This window comes from Mustela nivalis (genome assembly GCF_964662115.1).
Source record: "Mustela nivalis genome assembly, chromosome: 4".
NCBI classification, from domain to species: Eukaryota; Metazoa; Chordata; class Mammalia; order Carnivora; family Mustelidae; genus Mustela; species Mustela nivalis.
The window spans coordinates 86316797-86335449 of NC_139023.1; the positions used below are offsets into that span (position 1 = coordinate 86316797).

At 36.2% G+C, this 18653-nt stretch overlaps 1 protein-coding gene across 7 annotated transcripts in view; it reads right to left on the minus strand.

The window, feature by feature from the left end:
- Nucleotides 1-18653, minus strand: part of AFG2A (AFG2 AAA ATPase homolog A) — a 331896-nt gene that overhangs the window by 302260 nt on the left and 10983 nt on the right. For 6 of the 7 annotated variants that reach the window (XM_082728225.1, XM_082728226.1, XM_082728227.1 and 3 more), the window contains exons 4-9: nt 18165-18223; nt 16848-17492; nt 15753-15882; nt 15425-15481; nt 12536-12659; nt 10235-10490 (exon numbers count right to left, since the gene is read on the minus strand). In XM_082728225.1, the coding sequence (XP_082584351.1) occupies nt 10235-10490; nt 12536-12659; nt 15425-15481; nt 15753-15882; nt 16848-17492; nt 18165-18223 (1271 nt within the window). The remainder of the gene's footprint in view (nt 1-10234; nt 10491-12535; nt 12660-15424; nt 15482-15752; nt 15883-16847; nt 17493-18164; nt 18224-18653) is intronic. The other variant, XM_082728231.1, reaches the window with a different exon arrangement.

Genomic DNA, 18653 nt, shown 5'->3' on the forward strand with positions numbered 1-18653 from the left:
GCTTACTAAATAAAATTATTTTTGAGACTGCAATTAAGTTCCTTCACTGGAAACTAACAATGAACTTAGACTGATCACAGAAATAATAATGCTTTTTAGAATATTACCTACCCTACAGACATTTAGTTATATGACAAAGTAACGTGAAACATGGCATCTGGATGTCAGATTTAAATTATAAAAGTTAAGCGTAAAATTTCCTCAGGCACATGAAGACCGAAAGCAACTATAATAAATCTAAGTCTTTTTCAAAATACATTTTCTTCAAAATATCCAAACTATAGAAAATTTCTATTTTATCTGGAATCTTTACTCTCCCTCAACTCAATATTAAGTACAGAAAAGGTGATAAGTATTACTTGATATATCACTGAAAGAGTTCCATTTCTCACTGCGTTAATAGAAATCAAATAAATACCCTCAAAGAGGGTATTGTGGCTCTTGTTTTATTTACACTTAAAGTGATTGGTGTAACATAAGCTGATAACAGAGGCCAGGTCTATTCTGAAGCCACGATTACTTTCAAAGTTGCTTTTAAAAGTAATGGGACTAGACAGGGTGCCTGGGTTGCTCAGTGGGTTAAAGCCTCTGCCTTAGGCGAAGGTCATGATCCCAGGGTCCTGGGATCCAGCCCCGCATTCTGCTCGGCAGAAAGCCTGCCCGCCCCCTTCCTCTCTCTCTGCCTGCCTCTCTGCCTACTTGTGAGGTCTGTCAAAAAAAAAAAAAAAAACTTAAAAAAAAAAGTAATGGGACTAGAGAAGGAATACTGGTCTTAAGACCTGAACGCTGGGCCAAGGAAATGTAGTAATGATTTCTGAGAGAGTCTTCTAGTTCTAAAACATCAAGATTAATTCACTTCACCAGTCCCAGGTTTAACAAACTTTCCTAAAAATACTGTGTTCAGTTAAATTTTTAATATCAAATTATTTACTTAATTGGCTTATCAACGTTATAACCTGTTGGGTTAAAAAAAAAAAAAAAAAGAGATAGTGGACTACAGCACAATTCTTAAGCCAAGACAGGCTGAAGATTTATGGCTTGGTGGACTAGAGCAAGGCCCAGGTCGGAGAAGAGGAACCAGAAAAATAATGATGGAATATAACCTGAGATGAGGAGGAAAAGGGGGCACAGATGTGGCAAAGGCAGAGGGGAGGCCAACTATATTCAGGACTTTTTTATGGAAGGTACAAAACTCTAAACTGAAAAAGTAATTCACAGGCACTATTTCTGTTTCTCCACTTTTAATCACCCTTCAATTTATCACAGTCTAGCAGCTAGCCACAGGACCCCATTAGAACTACTCTCTTACAAGGCCCCCATTTCCCAGGTAAAAAACTAAGCAATCAATATCACTGTGGTCTCTAATATTGTTGATCCTAGCTCCACTACTTATTCTCTATGTGAGTTTAGGAAAATTCCTTAACCTCTCCGACCTAAGTTTCCTCACCTATAGAATGAAAATAACCTTATAAGGGTTGTGGTGAGTAAAAAATGCATTAATATGTATAAGGCACTTCAAGCAATGGCTAACACATTGGATTAGTGGTAACTAACACAAAATTAAGTCTAATTGCTTCCTCTCTGCAATCTTCTCCCATTTGAGTCACCACTTTCTTTCAGTTCTTTTCCCAACTCCTGGCCACTCCCCCAGTCTCCTATACCAGATCTTTTCTAACAAGTCAACCACTGAATGGTGGTATTCCCCAGGACCCCTCTACTCTCCTTACCAGCATTCTAAAACCTCCCTGATCACTCACAAACACCCAACACACACAGGTACCATGATTACCTGTTACTCTGCAGTACTTGCCTGGGCACTCTGAGCTCTAAGACCGGGTCCAAGTCTTTCTTGTTCACTGAGGCAGCCCCAGCACCCAGAGCAGTCTCTGGCTCAATAAATGAATAAATGTCTGAATTTCACTCACGCTAAGTGATTTCATTCATTTCAATGGCTTCAGTCACAACCTAAGTGTTGACCACTCCCAAGTTCCTATCTCTAACCAAAACTCTCCTCATCTCCAAAGTCTGCAGTTCAAAGTTCTGAACCTCAGACAATGTAAGGATAAGAAAGGGTGGGGCATGGAAGACAGACTGGGCAGGAAGCAAGTAACACCACAGTCCAGACAAGAGCACGGAAACAGTTAAAATTTTTTTTAAAGCTCAAATTCTGAATAAATTTTGAAAATGAAACTGACAGGATCTGATAAAGAATTTTAAAAAAATAAAAAATAGCTCTTAGAAATAACTTACTTAGACAGACTGATTTTTTTTATTTCTGTGATTGCTTTAATTAGGAAGAAAACCTTTCCTCAAGTTTCCTACTTTTATAGTCTTGGCAAGGCAACTCGGAAAAGTTTCCACTAGTGAAGTAAATTTATTACTGAGAGCTTAAACAGAATCAAAACTACCACCTGTTTTTCTGAAACAAACCATTCGGCTCCACTCATTTCAAATGATGAGCAAAAGTAATATTAAGATACCCAATTCACTGACAAAAAAAAAAAAAAATTATACCTCTTATAAAAAATAATCAGTATTTATGCAGTGTCATTCATAACATCACAAATAAAACTATCACTACATTTCATAATTACAAAACAGAGGAGAAAATTCATTGTTTCATGAGATTTTACACTGCATAATTACTGCTTATTTACCAAGCTACAATAATGAATAAAGATATGATCCATTACAAAATGCTTTACTTAGAGTGATGATCATGATACATTGATTTAATTTTGTTGCTCTACTGCAGGCCTGCAGCAGACTCACATAGGGATGGGGAGAGGGAAGAGACCATGACCCTGCCTATGTATGACATGAGAGCTTCCAAGTTCAGCAAGAAAATCTGTCAGGGAGGAGCACCCCAAAACAAGTCCTATCAAATTATCTACAGTTTGCATTTGTTGCAGACTTTTACTGATACAAATTCAGGAAAAATTACTTCTCCAGCAAGGTAAAGGACCCTGACAGCTTCCCTAACACCTCCTGTACTAGAATAACCAAGAATACTTCATAAAATACCAGTACTGCCAAAATTCAAATAAGCATCCACCAGAGGAATAAACAAATACACACAAAATATGAATTTTTTTTAAAAGAGAGAAAGTGACAATATGAGATTCTGTATAAATCATGACTACTGCAGCCATATTACATTTTTAAACGTCGTAAGAACTCTTAAAAAAATATGGTATCCCTGGTTAGTGGGTGAGGAAACAGAATTCTAGAAATTAAATGAGTAGTGTAGCATTTGAATCTACAGCTCATAGCTCATCATAAGCTTTCCACAAAACACCATCACTTCCCTGAACTTCACTTAAAAATAGTGCATTTTTGCAGAATCAATATTTTAATTCTAACTTAGAAAACATTAGCAGAATTCAAAAAATGGTGGAAAATTTTAGAAAAATCCTTTCATAAGAGCTGGACTGTTGCATACTTCGTACATAGTAGATCTTCCATAAATTCCTGTTAAAATAAGCTAGTGAAGGGTGGGAGAGGGGAATAAAAGATAAAAATAACTCAGAATTCTGGTATAAGACAGATCAAATTTTCCACCTGAAAACAAGTTATGTTATAGTAATTAGACTCAGTATTGTGACCAGCCCCACTCAACAGTAATAATGACAAAATCATTGTTTAAATAAGACTTTTAATTTTTCCTGTATGTGATGCTATCTTATCAATGCCCAAATATTTGGTATGAACATGTTGAAATGATGTGTAATCAACAAGGATGCTAAAGATAAATTCTTAGAATGTGAAGCAAGTACTTCCTTTCACTGTAAACAAAATGACTGAGTGAGTCCACTTCTTAAAGAAATCAAGTTCTATTTATATTCACTCTCCTGAAATGGCACAGGCAGCCTTAGAAGGATAAGTTTATAATAAATCTCTATATTTGGAAAACATTGTTGCTAAGCATCTTCTAACATTCAGCAGAGTTTATATAACTCATGTCTCTGCTACATAATTAACATTTCATGTTTTCCAAAAAAGTGTGGTATGCTTATCTATCCTGTTAATTTAAAACATTATAAATTTTGAAGGAATTAATAAAAGGCTATGCAACTAATTAATTAGAAAGGCAGACTAAATCCCAGGAAGAATACAAATACAGATATTAAATGTCAGGATGTGTCTGAGTTGAGCTTGTAAACAACTTGTCCACTTGAGATAAAACATTTCAAAATGCAGCTGCTCTTTGCTTAAAAAGGTGAGCTACAAAACATTAGGCTTTTGGACAAGTCACAACATATCACACCACACTCTAGCTCAAAAATTAATGATTAAAAAAAATAACATTTGAAAATAACTTTCACACCCAATTCTCAACATTAAACATTATATCTGCTCAGATAAAAGACCCAAGTGTTGAAAGTAACAGTATTGTAGTATTTCCAATTTTCACATTCATATGGAAACAAGTTAAAAGATACAGAAAATATTTAGTAACATTGGAATAAAAGATTAGAAAAATTGAGATAAGCACAATTGTAGTACAAGTGTAGTACGACTCTCACAAACTATGGAATAGATTGTAAACCTTCTAGACTCTGAAAAAGCATGCACAAACAAATATATTCGATAGGGACTTTGATCTTTTGTATTAGTATCCCACAAACAACCATTAGATTACCAAAAAATGGGAAACATAATCCACTTAGATTATATGAAATTCTGAATCACTTCAATGTATGCTATTATTAGACATCTGTGTCCCACCCTTTGTTAAAAAGGGCAAGGTTGCTCTGACTAGAAGGCAGTCCAGGAAGAAGGAAAACCATCAGACAGTCAATGCACAAAAAGCTCAAAGAACACACAGGTCCACAAATCTTAAGCAAGCAAATGTTCTAGGAAAAACATATGTCTATATTTTTATCTGTATGCTTGTTAATTCTCAATTGTTTCCTTAATTGTAGCTTTCCTATGTTTCAGAATTATTTTTAAGTTTTATTCAGAACCATTATACGGTAATGTACCTCCAAGACAAACCTAAACACTTACTTTCCTAGAAGGAGAGTTGAATGACTATAGTTCAGAATAGTACATTACTGTCACATAAAAACTCTGGGAAAAACTCAACACCATCAGAGGATGGCAGAGATTTACAGTCTCTAAATTTATCCAGTTATTTAAATCCGTTACAGAGTCTCCAAAAATTAGGGTTTGTGGGCCAAGATCACTGCTTCTCCAAATATAGCCCCTGCACCTAAAGCACTGGTATCTCCCATAACATGATAGAAACGCAAATCCTTGGGTCCCACCTGGACTTAACGAACCAGTAGGATGGGGCCCAGAATTGTGTTTTAACAAGCTCTATAAGTACTTCTTAGGTTTAAACTGGAGAACTACTGGCCTAAACCAGTAATTTAGAAAATTTGCTCACAGGCAACTGCAAGACTGGCTGCTTCAAAATCAGCTGGGAAATACAAATACTGGCTCCAGTTCCCTACTTCCCTTAATTAATATGAAGAGGGAATGTGCGTGTAGCTTCCCAGGAGAACCTGATGTATGACATTTAAGAACCAATGTCCTAAGTTAGTGGCTCTCAAAGTGTGGTACCCAAACCAATAGCATCAGCTGGGAACTTGTCAGGATTCACAAGCAGCGGCCAAGACTGAATCAGCAACTCTGGGAGGTGGAGCTCACCCAGCAATCTGTTTTATTGAGTTCTGCAGGTGATTCTGATACATGATAAAGTCTGAGAACCTCTTCTCAAAATGATCCACCCTGAATTGAGAACATATGAAATGAATGTGGATTTCATGGAGAAGAATAAATAATAGAGACAGAATTGATTTGTATACTCAGAAATATATCTCCTGGAGCTAGACTACCTCACTGTCCTCACAAATCTGGAAGTTAAAGAGCCTTCCTTCCCAGATATGCTAGTGGACATTCTCAAGCTGTAAACACAGCACAACTGGTTAACACTGAAAACACCTCCTGAAAAGCACTGGTTTTAAACAAAATACAAAGTCTACAGTCAGAGCCATGGCTGAGAAATCTTGTCAGTGGAAAGCTAAAAATGGACTGGAATGTTCAAAAAAAAAAAAAAAATAGCAGCAGTGATTTAGGCATCACAAAACACTAATACCTTATTTACTGCTACCTATAAAGGTAGCAAGAACCACTTGGAGTTGTTTCCTCAACACAGACAGGGACTTGTGAAGGCAACAGAGGAGAGAGAGAGAGATGAATCTCACTAGGGGTTTAAAAACAAAACTGATTCAACTTTCAGGTTAATAAACATTTTTATTGATCTGTAGGGGCAGTGGGGTGGTAATTAGTCTGATTATGTCTCCCAGCTTTCACATGTATTTCTCAGATCAAATATTTATTGAGCACTTACTACGTGCCAGAAGTTATTACTGCTACTTCCAAATATTAAGATATTACCATGATTCTTTTTTAAAAAACAGTGATTCTAACTTTGTGTATAATTCTAAGGTCAATGTAATGATTGCAACTGCTTCTAGTTACCCAAGAAAACTTAACATGCTTAAAACAACAACAACTGGCAACAATTCAAACTTCCCTAAGTAGTCATCTTAAAAGACAGAGACGCATTCCAATTATTTTCTAATTGCCCCTCTAAATTTAAGTAGGATGCAATATTAAGTGCTCAATTCTTTTTATTTATACCTAGGAGATTAGTTCAAATTTACCACAGAGCTGAGTTTATTCTTCCTATGCTCAATATACCCATCATAATATATGGAGATATCTCTGTGTGTTCAATATGTAGGATACACTTATGCCTATTCTATAGAATTTGGAATGTAATTCTTTTTTTTTTTTTTAACATTTATTTGTCAGAGAGAATGAGAGAGAGCACGAGCAGGCAGAGCAGCAGAGGGAGAGGGAGAAGCAGACCCCTCCCCCTACCCAGAGTAGGAAGCCCGACTTGGGGCTCGATCCCAGGACCCTGGTATCATGACATGAGCTGAAGGCAGTTGCTTAACGAACTGAGACACCCAGGTATGTCTGGGTGTCTGAAATATAATTCTACTATTTTTAATGCTTATTGAGTTTTAGAGTTGGTTTATCTTTCCTTTTGAGTTGCACTACTGCCAAATTTATAATTTACTTATGTCAAGTCTATAGGCAGAAATTATAAATTTGTTTCAATGAGAAAATGCAATTTATTTCACAATTAACATGAGTCTGCTTTGTGGCATTGTCTCTAAGAACGCTGTGGGAGAAAGCCCTGACTAGTCACTTAAGTTATTCAGAAAAACAGGTACAAAAGAGAAAAAAATAAAGGGCAGGAAGGCCAGGTGTATGAAGAAGGTAGCTGATGAGGCCAGGTCACATTTAGTAAATAACTTGGGTATTTGTTTTCCTCTTTCCTTTTTCTAATCCTTCCTATCCTTTTTTTTAAATCTCCCCCTTTCTTTCTCATCCTCCCTTATATCTAGGGAATGTCATATTTACAAGGGCACTTACATATCATCTGCAAAAACCACCTAAATCTACCCATAGAGAAAACTAGGGCCCAGATAAGGCAAAGAACATGTCCAAGGATCACAAGCCTGATTTTAAAAGCGGGTCTGTCCAACTCCACTTTTCCATTTTCTACTGTATTCTCTACTTCTTTAGAAAAATGCCTTGCAAAAAATTCTAGTGCACTGTTCTTAAACTGTATTCTGCTATATATATGGAATGATGCTACATAACACAACATATGTAAGTATTTAAGACAGTATACACAAAACCACATACTTTCCTTACTGGACACTTTAATTATAATGCTAATATTTTTAAAAACTATGTTCTCATAAACCAATTCATTGCTAGACTAGAGGAAAAAAGATCAGTTCAATATTGATAATCTGATATTACTATTAATATTTATTTGCTACTTGTATTTGCCAAGTATACCCCAGATACCTACCTACCCATCCATCTATCTATCTATCTATCTATCTATCTATCTATCTTCAGGGTGGAGGCCCCTCTCCATCTTTCCTTCTGATCCTTTCACAACTTTTTCAAGTAATAGAAGAGAGTAAAGGGTAGAATCTCTCAACTTTTCTTGTTATGCTCCTAAAGATCTTGGGGGTACTACAGTGCCCATGAAAGTAGATGGTTTATTTACATCTGGTATGTAAATTTACATTATCACATTTCCCCTTAATGTCTTAGGACAAAATTTATGGACATACTTACCTTTGAAATAAAAAATTAAATCAAAAAAGCCTTCCACCACTTTGACAAAAATTTCTTTTAGGATTTAATTCTGATGCAGAGCATAGATTGGAATAAAATGAACTTAAGTTTAAATCCTAGCTCTGCCTCCTACCAGCTGTGAGACCTCTCTTGAGTCTATCTGATACTTATATCACAGGGTTGGTGTGAGGATCAGTGGAAAAAATGTTTACCCTTTCCCACATTCTCACCCCCCTCATTCTGCATGTAGAGCTTTTTTTAAGCTTCTTCTTAGATATGGCTATTTCTGAATAACCATAGCATTTCCTTTCCCCATAGAGAAAGTCACTGCATTCTCCATAGTTTTATGAGTACATATTTCACTGTGTAAGTAGTTATTCACAAATCTCTTTCCTTCATTAGACTGTATGTTTCTGAACAGTAAGAATCCCAGAGCCTTCCAGAGTGCATGAAATATATGAGAAATTAAGAAAAATATCTTATAAAAGATACTAAAGAATGAACCCTAGGCCAAAATGCACCAAAAATTTTTTTTGGCCTTGTAATCTACATAACCTATGGTTTCCTCCATCTGTGAAACCTCTAACATGGAAACTGTGATAATGGTCAAAAAGAATAAAACAAAATTGATTTTCTCCACCAAGAGTAAGATATTCAAAGAACCCTAAATATCAGGTGTCTGGGTGGCTCAGTTGGTTAAGCGACTGCCTTCGGCTCAGGTCATGATCCTGGAGTCCCAGGATGGAGTGCCATGTCAGGTTCCCTGCTCAGCATGGGGAGTCTGCTTCTCCCTCTGGCCCTCCCCAACCTCCACCGTGCTCTCTTTCTCTCTCAAATAAATAAATAAGATCTTTAAAAAAAAGGAAAGAAAAAAAAAAGAAGAACCCTAAATATCCCTTCCAGGTTTTCCTTCCCAACCTGTTTTTTGTTCTAAATTCTCTTCTCTGCATATATCGAGCCAGACTAGAAAGATGAAAGGACTAAAGGAAGGGTTTTTAAAGCCTACTATATTAACTATGAATCCATAATTTGGAAGAAGTTACCATATTTCTATACTAAATCTCTAAAATAACTAAAGCTCCAACTCAAAAATTCCATTTCTTCCATTACCTAAAGGGGCTAAACTTTTCTTAAAACTTAACCTTTTGAAAATGCTAGATAGGTCACAAACTGAAACAACAGAACACAACAACTGAAAAAAATTTCTTCTGAAGTATAAAAGGGCCTAGAAATATATCCCCAAGGGAATAAATTTAAGGAACCTAGGATTACTGGCAAACCAGGTATGCTTTGAGGTATATGTCCACCAGCCTTTACAGGTTACCAGAAAATAAACACATTCTCTTAGGACCAAAAAACAAACAAACAAAAACAAAAACAACAATCAGATTTTTTTTCAGTAAAAACTTATTTTCCTGATGAAATATTTCAATAGCTTATAAAAACTGCCCTGATTTTTCATGGGCACAACATTTTTCACAGTTAAAATTACTCTGAAAAATTACAAAAATGTTAAAAGATCCTAAGGGCTTCCAAAGCAAAGACTGTTTACGCCATAGTGACGTTCTTAAAGTCAAAGAGTCAACTCACAGCTCTTATACACTTTCAGACTTAAACATCACCATCACATACTCTGCAGCATAGAATTCTTAGATTTTGCTAAGTACTTTTTCAGCATTTCAAAAAATACAAAGCTGCTCCTTTAACGAAATTCTGATCCACCTGTAGGCTCTTCTACCTAATTTCCACAGCACAGTATCAATAAATAGTCATCGTCGATACTGCCATAAATGCATCTGATGATACATGTGTATGTGTGTGTCTGTGTGTACTTAGGAAAAGTATGAAAGTAGGTGTGCTATTATATTGGTTACCTTCGGGAGGTATGAGAGATTTTTATTTCTTTTTTGCAGTTTTCTGAATCATCTAGTTTTCAATAAATACATATCTTATGATTAGGAAAAATATCAGCTATTTCTATTAAGAAATAAGTATGCAAATGAACCAGATTTATGAAGCCCATCAATACAGACTCACAGTAGCAAAGCACTCTCACCTGCTTCATTGCACAAGGCTTTCAAGTCTGCTCCAACGTACCCATGAGCACCATTTGCCAGCTGTAACAGTTCAGATTCAGTGAGCAAATGTGGTACCCTTTGAAGCAGTTTCTGGAGAATATCTAGACGATCTGCAGCATTAGGAACTCCAATTTCAATCTCTTTATCAAATCGTCCAGGTCTTCGAAGTGCAGCATCTAAGGCATGAGGGCGATTTGTGGCCCCAAGGACCAACACTTGTCCTTCACTTCCTTCCTTACAAAATAAAATGAGAATAAATTACACATTCATCTAAAAGCAATATGTATATAGGCACTGGCTACATACTGTAAGTGTCCAGGCTGTTAAGTCTTATCCTTCACACTTTAATTACTCATCCCCCATTTGTCTAAGTTCAGCCTAAATACTCCCTCACCTAGAAAGTTTTCCACTACATACCTTTCCAACTGTAAGTGATGTCTCTCCCGTTTTTGGTATCTAAACATCACCATTTTCATAATATCCTACCATATAGTTGTTTTACTTTAAGTTGGCCTTTTCCCCTACTTGAAGGCAAAGACTATGACCTGCATATTATTCAAATAGAACAAGGCTCTATTACACAGCTGTTTTAAAAAATATTATAAACATGTGGACTGTACTTTTTTTATTCTGATAAATGTTTAAATTTCTAGAAATATAGACGACAATGGAACCAACACCTGAGCATTAGCCGTCCTTGAATACATATGGATTTTTCACATAGGAATGACATTTGGAACAAGTTATAAAGAACTATGATAATGATCAGCCATCTGTGAAAGTTATCTGACATTTTATTCTGATGACCCATGTATAATCTCACAGGCACAAACTTAACTGACACATAATTCAAAATAAGGAAACTCAAACCTACTCACTTATATTGGCTGTGCTAACAGAAAATGCATGGATTACAAAAATCTGTAAGTTATGAATTTAGAATCAATGGCCCTTAAGCATTTTCATACTAACATCCATGTCACATGCTTCCAGTCCTGCCCACAGGCAAAACCACCAGTACACCGCAGACCTATCCCGGCAGCAGAGAAAGAGGCAGCAATTAATAGCCTCCAAAATAAAGCCTTCCATCTGATCTCATACTCACCAGAACTCTTCTAATTATGATATAGCTCTCCATACATATTTGCCTTCAAAGTGGAAAGAGTCATCCATAAACAAATATATGTGATTGGCTTAATGATTCTACATCTTATTGTAAATGGACAAACTGGCATCCCAATTTACGTATGTCTGTTGTTAGTGTTGTTACGGAGGTGCAGTCCTCAGAGCCCTGCCACCTCCAACATACTAGCATCACTGAAGTCTCCAATTTTTAAGGGCTGAGAACCAAACCTGAGACATAATCACACCAAATAGTTGCACCAAGACTGAGAACCAAGTGGTCATCCAGCCTCCCTCAGGTATCAAGTCTTCTGTTACACTTAAAATTGTAACACATGTTGGGGCACCTGGGTGGCTCAGTCAGTTGAGTGGCCAACTCTTGACTGTGGCTCAGGTCATGATCTCATGCGTTATGGATCTGAGCCCTACATTGGGCTCCATGCTCGGTGGGCAGTCTACTTAACATTGTTCTCTCTCCCTCTCCCCCACCCCTCCCCCTGCCTGTGCACATGTGCTCATGAGCACTTGTGCATGCTCTCTAAAATAAATAATTTTTAAAAAACGGTAACACATGTTAACAAATAATGGAGACTTAAAACCCAACCTTCACATTATTTTCCCATGTTTAGTTTCTACCAATAGATAGTAAAAATCAGAAAGTGTCAACTGTCCAGTCATTTCATGTGCAAAAAAAGGGTTTGGGACCACATGAATTCTAAAATTTCTTTTGGTTCTAACATGACTCTAAAAAATGAGTTATTTACAATCCAGAATAAGAAATGTATTCTGGCAAATGGCTGTCAGGGGTCTGAGAGAATTTTTCTTCATTCCTGTCATACTCCTATGGATCTTCCTTTCATAATCAGCACATAGTTTTTATTAATATGCGAGTGTATCCCTATCAGAGAATCTGGTAAAATGGGTAGATTCTTTTTAAACGTTGTACAAACATATTTTCCATTATTCTCACTCATTTCTTTGACTTGTCCAACTTAAAGCCTTAAAAGAATCCATTTTTACATGCGTATATAAGACTTAAAAATTTTCTTATTGATCTGACCAAACTCTGACATATTTAATAGTTTTTGCTACTACATACATATATTATTAGGAGCCAATCCTTTCTTACACGGAGTCGATACTGGTGCTATACTTACTGAACCAATACCATCCATCAATGTTAACAGCGATGCTACAACTCTCTTTTCCACTTCATTCTGAGCCCCTTCTCTTTTAGGACAAAGTGCATCCAGCTCATCAATAAAAATAATTGATGGGTGCCTAAAAACAAACAAGTAAAATAAATTATTTAAAATACACCTGATTTTTAAATTTGATTTATTGCATTTCAGTTGAAACTGAATATGTTTAATTTTTTAATTGAAATGCACATGCAAAAGAATGAAAATTAATCATATACAAAAATAAATCTAGGGGTGCCTGGGTGGCTCAGTCGGTTAAACGGCTGCCTTCGGCTCAGGTCTGATCCCAGGATCCTGGGATCAAGCCCCACATCGGGCTCTCTGCTCAGTGGAGAGCCTGCTTCTCCCTCTCCCTCTGCCTGCCACTCTGCCTACTTGTAAACTCTCTATCTCTCTGTCAAATAAATAAATGAAATCTTTAAAAAAAAAAATCTAAAATGGATTAAAAAACTAAATGTGAGACCTGAAACTATAAAAATCCTAGAAGAGAGCACAGGGAGTAACTTCTCTGATATAAGCCATAGAAACATTTTTCTAGATATGTTTCCTGACGCAAGGGAAATAAAAGCAAAAATAAACTATTGGGACTACATCAAATAAAAAACTCCTGCAGAGCAAAGGAAACAAACAAAATTAATGGAAGAAGATATTGCAAAGGACATATCCAGTAAAAGTTACTACCGAAAATGTATAAAGAACAGATACACCTCAACACCCAAAAAGCAAACAATCCAACTGAATGGACAGAAACATGAACAGACATTTCTCCAAAGAAGATATACAGATGACTAACAGGCAACATGCAAAGAAGCCCAACATCACTTAACAGGAAAATGCAAATCAAAACTACGATGAGCTATCACCCCCCAGCTGTCAGAATGGCTAAAATCAAAAACACATAAAACAAGTGTATTTGAGAATGTGGAGGAAGAGGAACCCTCACGCACTGTTGGTCAGAATGCAAACTGGTGCAGCTACTAAGAAAGTTCCTCAGAAAGTTAAAAATAAAACTACCCTACAACCCAGCAATCACACTACTGGGTATTTACCCAAAAAACACAAAAACACTAATTCAAAGGAATATGCGCCCCCCCATGTTTACAGCAGCATTATTTACAACAGCCAAATTAGGAAGGCAGCCCAAGTGTCCAGCAACCTATAAGTGAATAAAGGAGATACAGTATATACACACAATGGAGTATTATTCAACCACAAAAAGAATAAAAGCTTGCCATTTGCAGTAACATAGATGGAGCTAGAAAGTATAACCCTAAGTGAAATAAGTAACAGACAAAAACCATACGATTTTCTGTTGGATTTAAGAAATAAAACAAATGAGCAAAGGGGAAAAAAAGAGAGAGAGAGAGAGAGAAACCAAAAGTCAGACTCTTAAGTACAGAGAACAAACTGATGGTTACCACAGGGAAGGGTGAAATAGATGACAGGGATTAAGGAGGGCAATTGTCATGAGGAGCACAGGGTGACACACAGAATTGTTGAATCATTGTTGTACACCTGCAACTAATACAACACCGTAAATAATACTGGAATTAAAATAAAAACAATATAAAAAAAAGAAATCCAATGTATCAAATTCAGGACTCAGGTAATAATATTAAAGACAAATGCAACAGGATGTTAAACTGAAAAACCTTACATTAATTCTAGCCCAAATTATTAATTCATCACATTCTAGCACATCTGAACAATAAAAAGCAGAGTACTAAGAATAGTCTATTGGCTCATGAGATAAGTCTATGCCCAAACAGAACTTGCCCTCTAATGCCCAGTAAATTGTTATGACTGCATCAATTCAGAATCTGAGGCCAGAAATGTTCCCTGGAGCAGATGTAAAGTCCAAGGTACAGAAATTCCAAAGGTGCTCTCTCTCTCTCTTTTTTTTTTGGTCTATTAAAAAAAGAACTTTCAAAGTGATCAGTTCTCCCATAAAAAGATGTGCATTCTCTCACGAAAGAGAGATTCAACTGCCAGAAACAAAACAACAATGAAAACACACTATGCAATACAGTATACCACTGGTTCTCAAATTTTCAATATTGGGACTACAAACCTTATAAGGGACTACCTTATTTCATACATGATCTCTGGGAAAAAACAACTAAAAATCAAAGTTCTTTGGGGGCGCCTGGGTGGTTTGGTCAGTTGAGAGTCTGTCTTCAGCTCAGATAATGATCCCTCCTGGGATTGAGCTTTGTGTCAGGCTCTCAGCTCAGTGGAGAGCCTACTTCTCCCTCTGCTCCTTTTCCTCCCCCTACACTTGTGTTCTCTTGCTCTCTCTCTCTCACTTGCTCTTGCTCTATCGCAAATAAATAAATAAAATCTTTAAAAAAATAGTTCTTTTGATGAAAGCAGAATTTTGCTAGTTAAATGCCAAAAAAGGCAAAGACATAGCCTTATTATGAATAATATATTAGACCAAGTTATAGGCCACATTCTTATACTCACTGTAATGTAATATGGTAGCCTAAACTGAGGAATAATCAATAAAAATTGTTTTTAAAGAGCAAAAGATTTGTCCCCTTGAAGCAAACTATAATTTAAGAAAAAAGCATGAAGAGATACTATAATACAATCTACTAAAGTAATTAGATAAACTGAATATCCTAAAGTACCATAGGCACTCTAAAGAAAGAACATCAGAAATGCATATCTGAAGTAAAATCATATGATTTACCGAACAACAGTGTCTTAATTCTCCTACTTCAGGTAATTCAATAACTCAGTAACTCTAACTGTTAGTAACTCTACTTAAACACAGCCTTGACTACTAATTACAGATTAGTTACTAGTTAGATTACTAATTACAAATCCACATGTAAATACCGTAGAGTGGCTTCAGCAAATATCTGACGTAACCTTGCTTCTGTCTCCCCATAGAATCTGTAACAAATAAAATGCATTTAAGAATCAATGCTTAATGTTTTTAAAGTTTCGTCTATAAAAGCTCATCTAACTTTTCAAATACTTCCAGAGTACTTAAACTTACTTTTGAAAATTATTTTCCAAACTTAATTTGTATACACAACCAAAAGCAAATTTAAATTACTTTCACATATGAAATATCCAGACAGAATGCTATGCAGTTATTTTTTAAAATCACCTTTAAGAAGTATTTAATAACACTGTTTATTCCATTAAATTATGCACCTACTTGCTTATAATTTCAGGACCATTAATTACAGAAACATAGGCTCCGACTTCATTAGCAATCGCCCTGGCAATCATTGTCTTTCCAGTACCTGGAGGGCCATAGAGTAACACTCCTCTAGGAGGGGGAATTCCTAGAAGAAAAAGAAGAGAACAATGAATTCAGCATTACTAGGTTTCTTGTGTTATCATATGACTGCAAATATGAGTTATAAAATATAAATTTACCTTGTATCACAAAACTAAAGTAAGATTCAGACCTCCTGCCCCTGCCCCCTTCCTCCAAAAATGTACTAACTAGCCAAACACTGATCTCAAGAAATGACTTTCTCTCTCTCTTCCTCTCTCTAGACCCAACCAGGCTGGGAACACTAGTGAAAAACTGGCTGGACAGCCACATAATTGCTATGCCCCATCCCACACAGCACAGCTCAATGATCAGAACACAAAGCTCAGACAAGAACAAGGTCACCCAAAGCAAGCCATCAATCCTAATTTTCACCTAACTAGTCATCTAGATTATATAAGCATTACTAGCAAAATGTCAGTCAAAGGGTTCATATATTTTTATATATAAAGATTCATGAAAAATGAAAAGGCAGAAAAAGAAGCACCAAATTGTAGGCACCAAATACATGCAGAGCATCTGGGCAGTTACCATAAAGAAGTAGCCCTGAGTTTCCTTCAAGCCAATCACTCCCTTAACCACTTGCTTCAATGCAAAGAAATCCTCACAGAGTTATATTTCCTAACAGAGAAGTTTTATCTAACATATTTGAATGTTTGGTTTACTTCTTTGGTCATTACAGCTGATCTAGAATGACAAGATATTAGTTCTAGATCCAATACAAACAACTGTGGAAGTATGCAATTAGAAGAGACAAGGCTGCAACTAACTCACATTACAACCTAAAGAGATCAAGCACGGAAAAAGGCTCACTTAACTGAGGGCATCTCCCAAAGCAACTCATACCTCCTACCATACCTACCATTTGGAAAGAAAACCAAGAAAAGAGGGTGAGCAATTATTACATAAGTGGAATGTGCCAACTGCTTTTTGTTTGAATACTTCTGGTGCAATACACTGAAGAAATCATACCATAACTCTTGAAAAGTTCAGGCTGTTTGAGAGGCAATTCGATCATCTCTCTAATCGCTTTCAGCTGACTACTTAAGCCTCCTATCATGCCGTAAGTTACTTTGAAGTGGTCCTCTTGCACTTTTGAATTTGTATGAATCTTTGCAAAATTGACTCTTGTTGTTGAAGATATAAAATAAAAAATATCAGTGTTGCACTTTGTTCCCACACATGCTGACTTTAGCAATCTCTCTTCATTGACAAGTTGCTCATTTTCTCCTCTGGCTGAATTAAAACTACACTTAAGTCCTGTGACTTCCCCTAGTCCAAGTCTGCTGCTGTTCCCAGGACTCTGTGTAACATCCGACAAAATGTCACTAGTTTTATCTAACATTTTATCATCTGCTGGTTTGCAGGGAGTACTGCTGGATGTTGGGTCCCGAGGCTCTTCCAGATCTAACTGGCTTAGCTGTAGGGATACATCCAGGGTACTGGTTTCTATGCTGGACTGTTCATAGGCCATTCCCTGGGCATCAGTGTCAGAGTCATTCTGAGGCCTTCTCAATATCATGCCATCTGTCCCTTTCACTCGCAACACTTGCAGTCTGCATGGTCGTCCGTAGAATGTACAATACAGAAAGTTGCCTGGTAAAACAATCTTGCCGTCTAGAAAATAATTTTTTAAATATATGTGTTAGCATAACTTTTCATCCACTTCATGTTTAAACGCAACTTATTCCATCTGTTAACAAAACTATCTGACTGAAAAGACTAAATCAAAGAGTATTAACAAAATAATTGCCATAAAAAGGAGACAATTCCCATTTGATAGAGCACTATCTGGAGACAGAAGGACAAGATAATTCTTTAAAATTCTCCACACTCAATATATCTAGGATTCTATCAACTATATCAACAAATAGACTGGCATTCCACATCCAATAATAAACGAACCTAAAATGGTACACCTAACTAATACTCCAAGATAACATTTCTCACTGGAAAGAGGAAGAACTCAAGGGTTAAAAGTATCAGTTCTCCCACTGACTTTATCCATAGATAAGTCAAATATTCTCTTCAATGCTTAAGTGCCAATCAATTAATTGGGGAGAAAAAATTTGCTTAAGTGCCAATCAATTAATTGGGGAGAAAACAATTCCTGTCCCAAAAGGGCATTAGTTCATTGAGAAGAACACTCCACAATATGTTGAATAAAAGTATGATTTATACAAGACCTCAAAGACACATTACTTTATTATATGTGCTGCCGAAGCGAGCACAAGACACATTACTTTATTTACTGCTACCTTGCTTTTTACAATTTGAAAAACTATTTACCCAGCTTTCTCAGAAGACAACCAGCCAGCTGTTCTTCATTAATGTCCACATTTTTGTCACTATAAAAGATGGAGGAAATAAAAATCAGAATTAAGCATACCAGAGACTAAATGTAATATAAAATTACGTGTACACAGCTGTACTATAGACCTAGTCAAAAGAATAATTTACAAACTGGAAATCGTTTATACAATTTGGGAATAATTTATGCTTCTTAGATACTTCTAATAGCCATGAAAATATCACTTGCAATTTGGTATCCTAATGACTTAAATCAATGTTCTTTAAAATTAAGAGTGCTATCCATTAGTGGATCATGAAGTCATTTCAGTCAATCCCATCCAGCATTTTTTTTGATAGAATACAAAATGTCAAAGTACATCACACATGAAAAGGGAAAATACCGCTTAGAAAAGCATTACTTTCTTATACACACACATCTTACACACACACATCTATATACTCATGTATACAGCTACACACATGTGA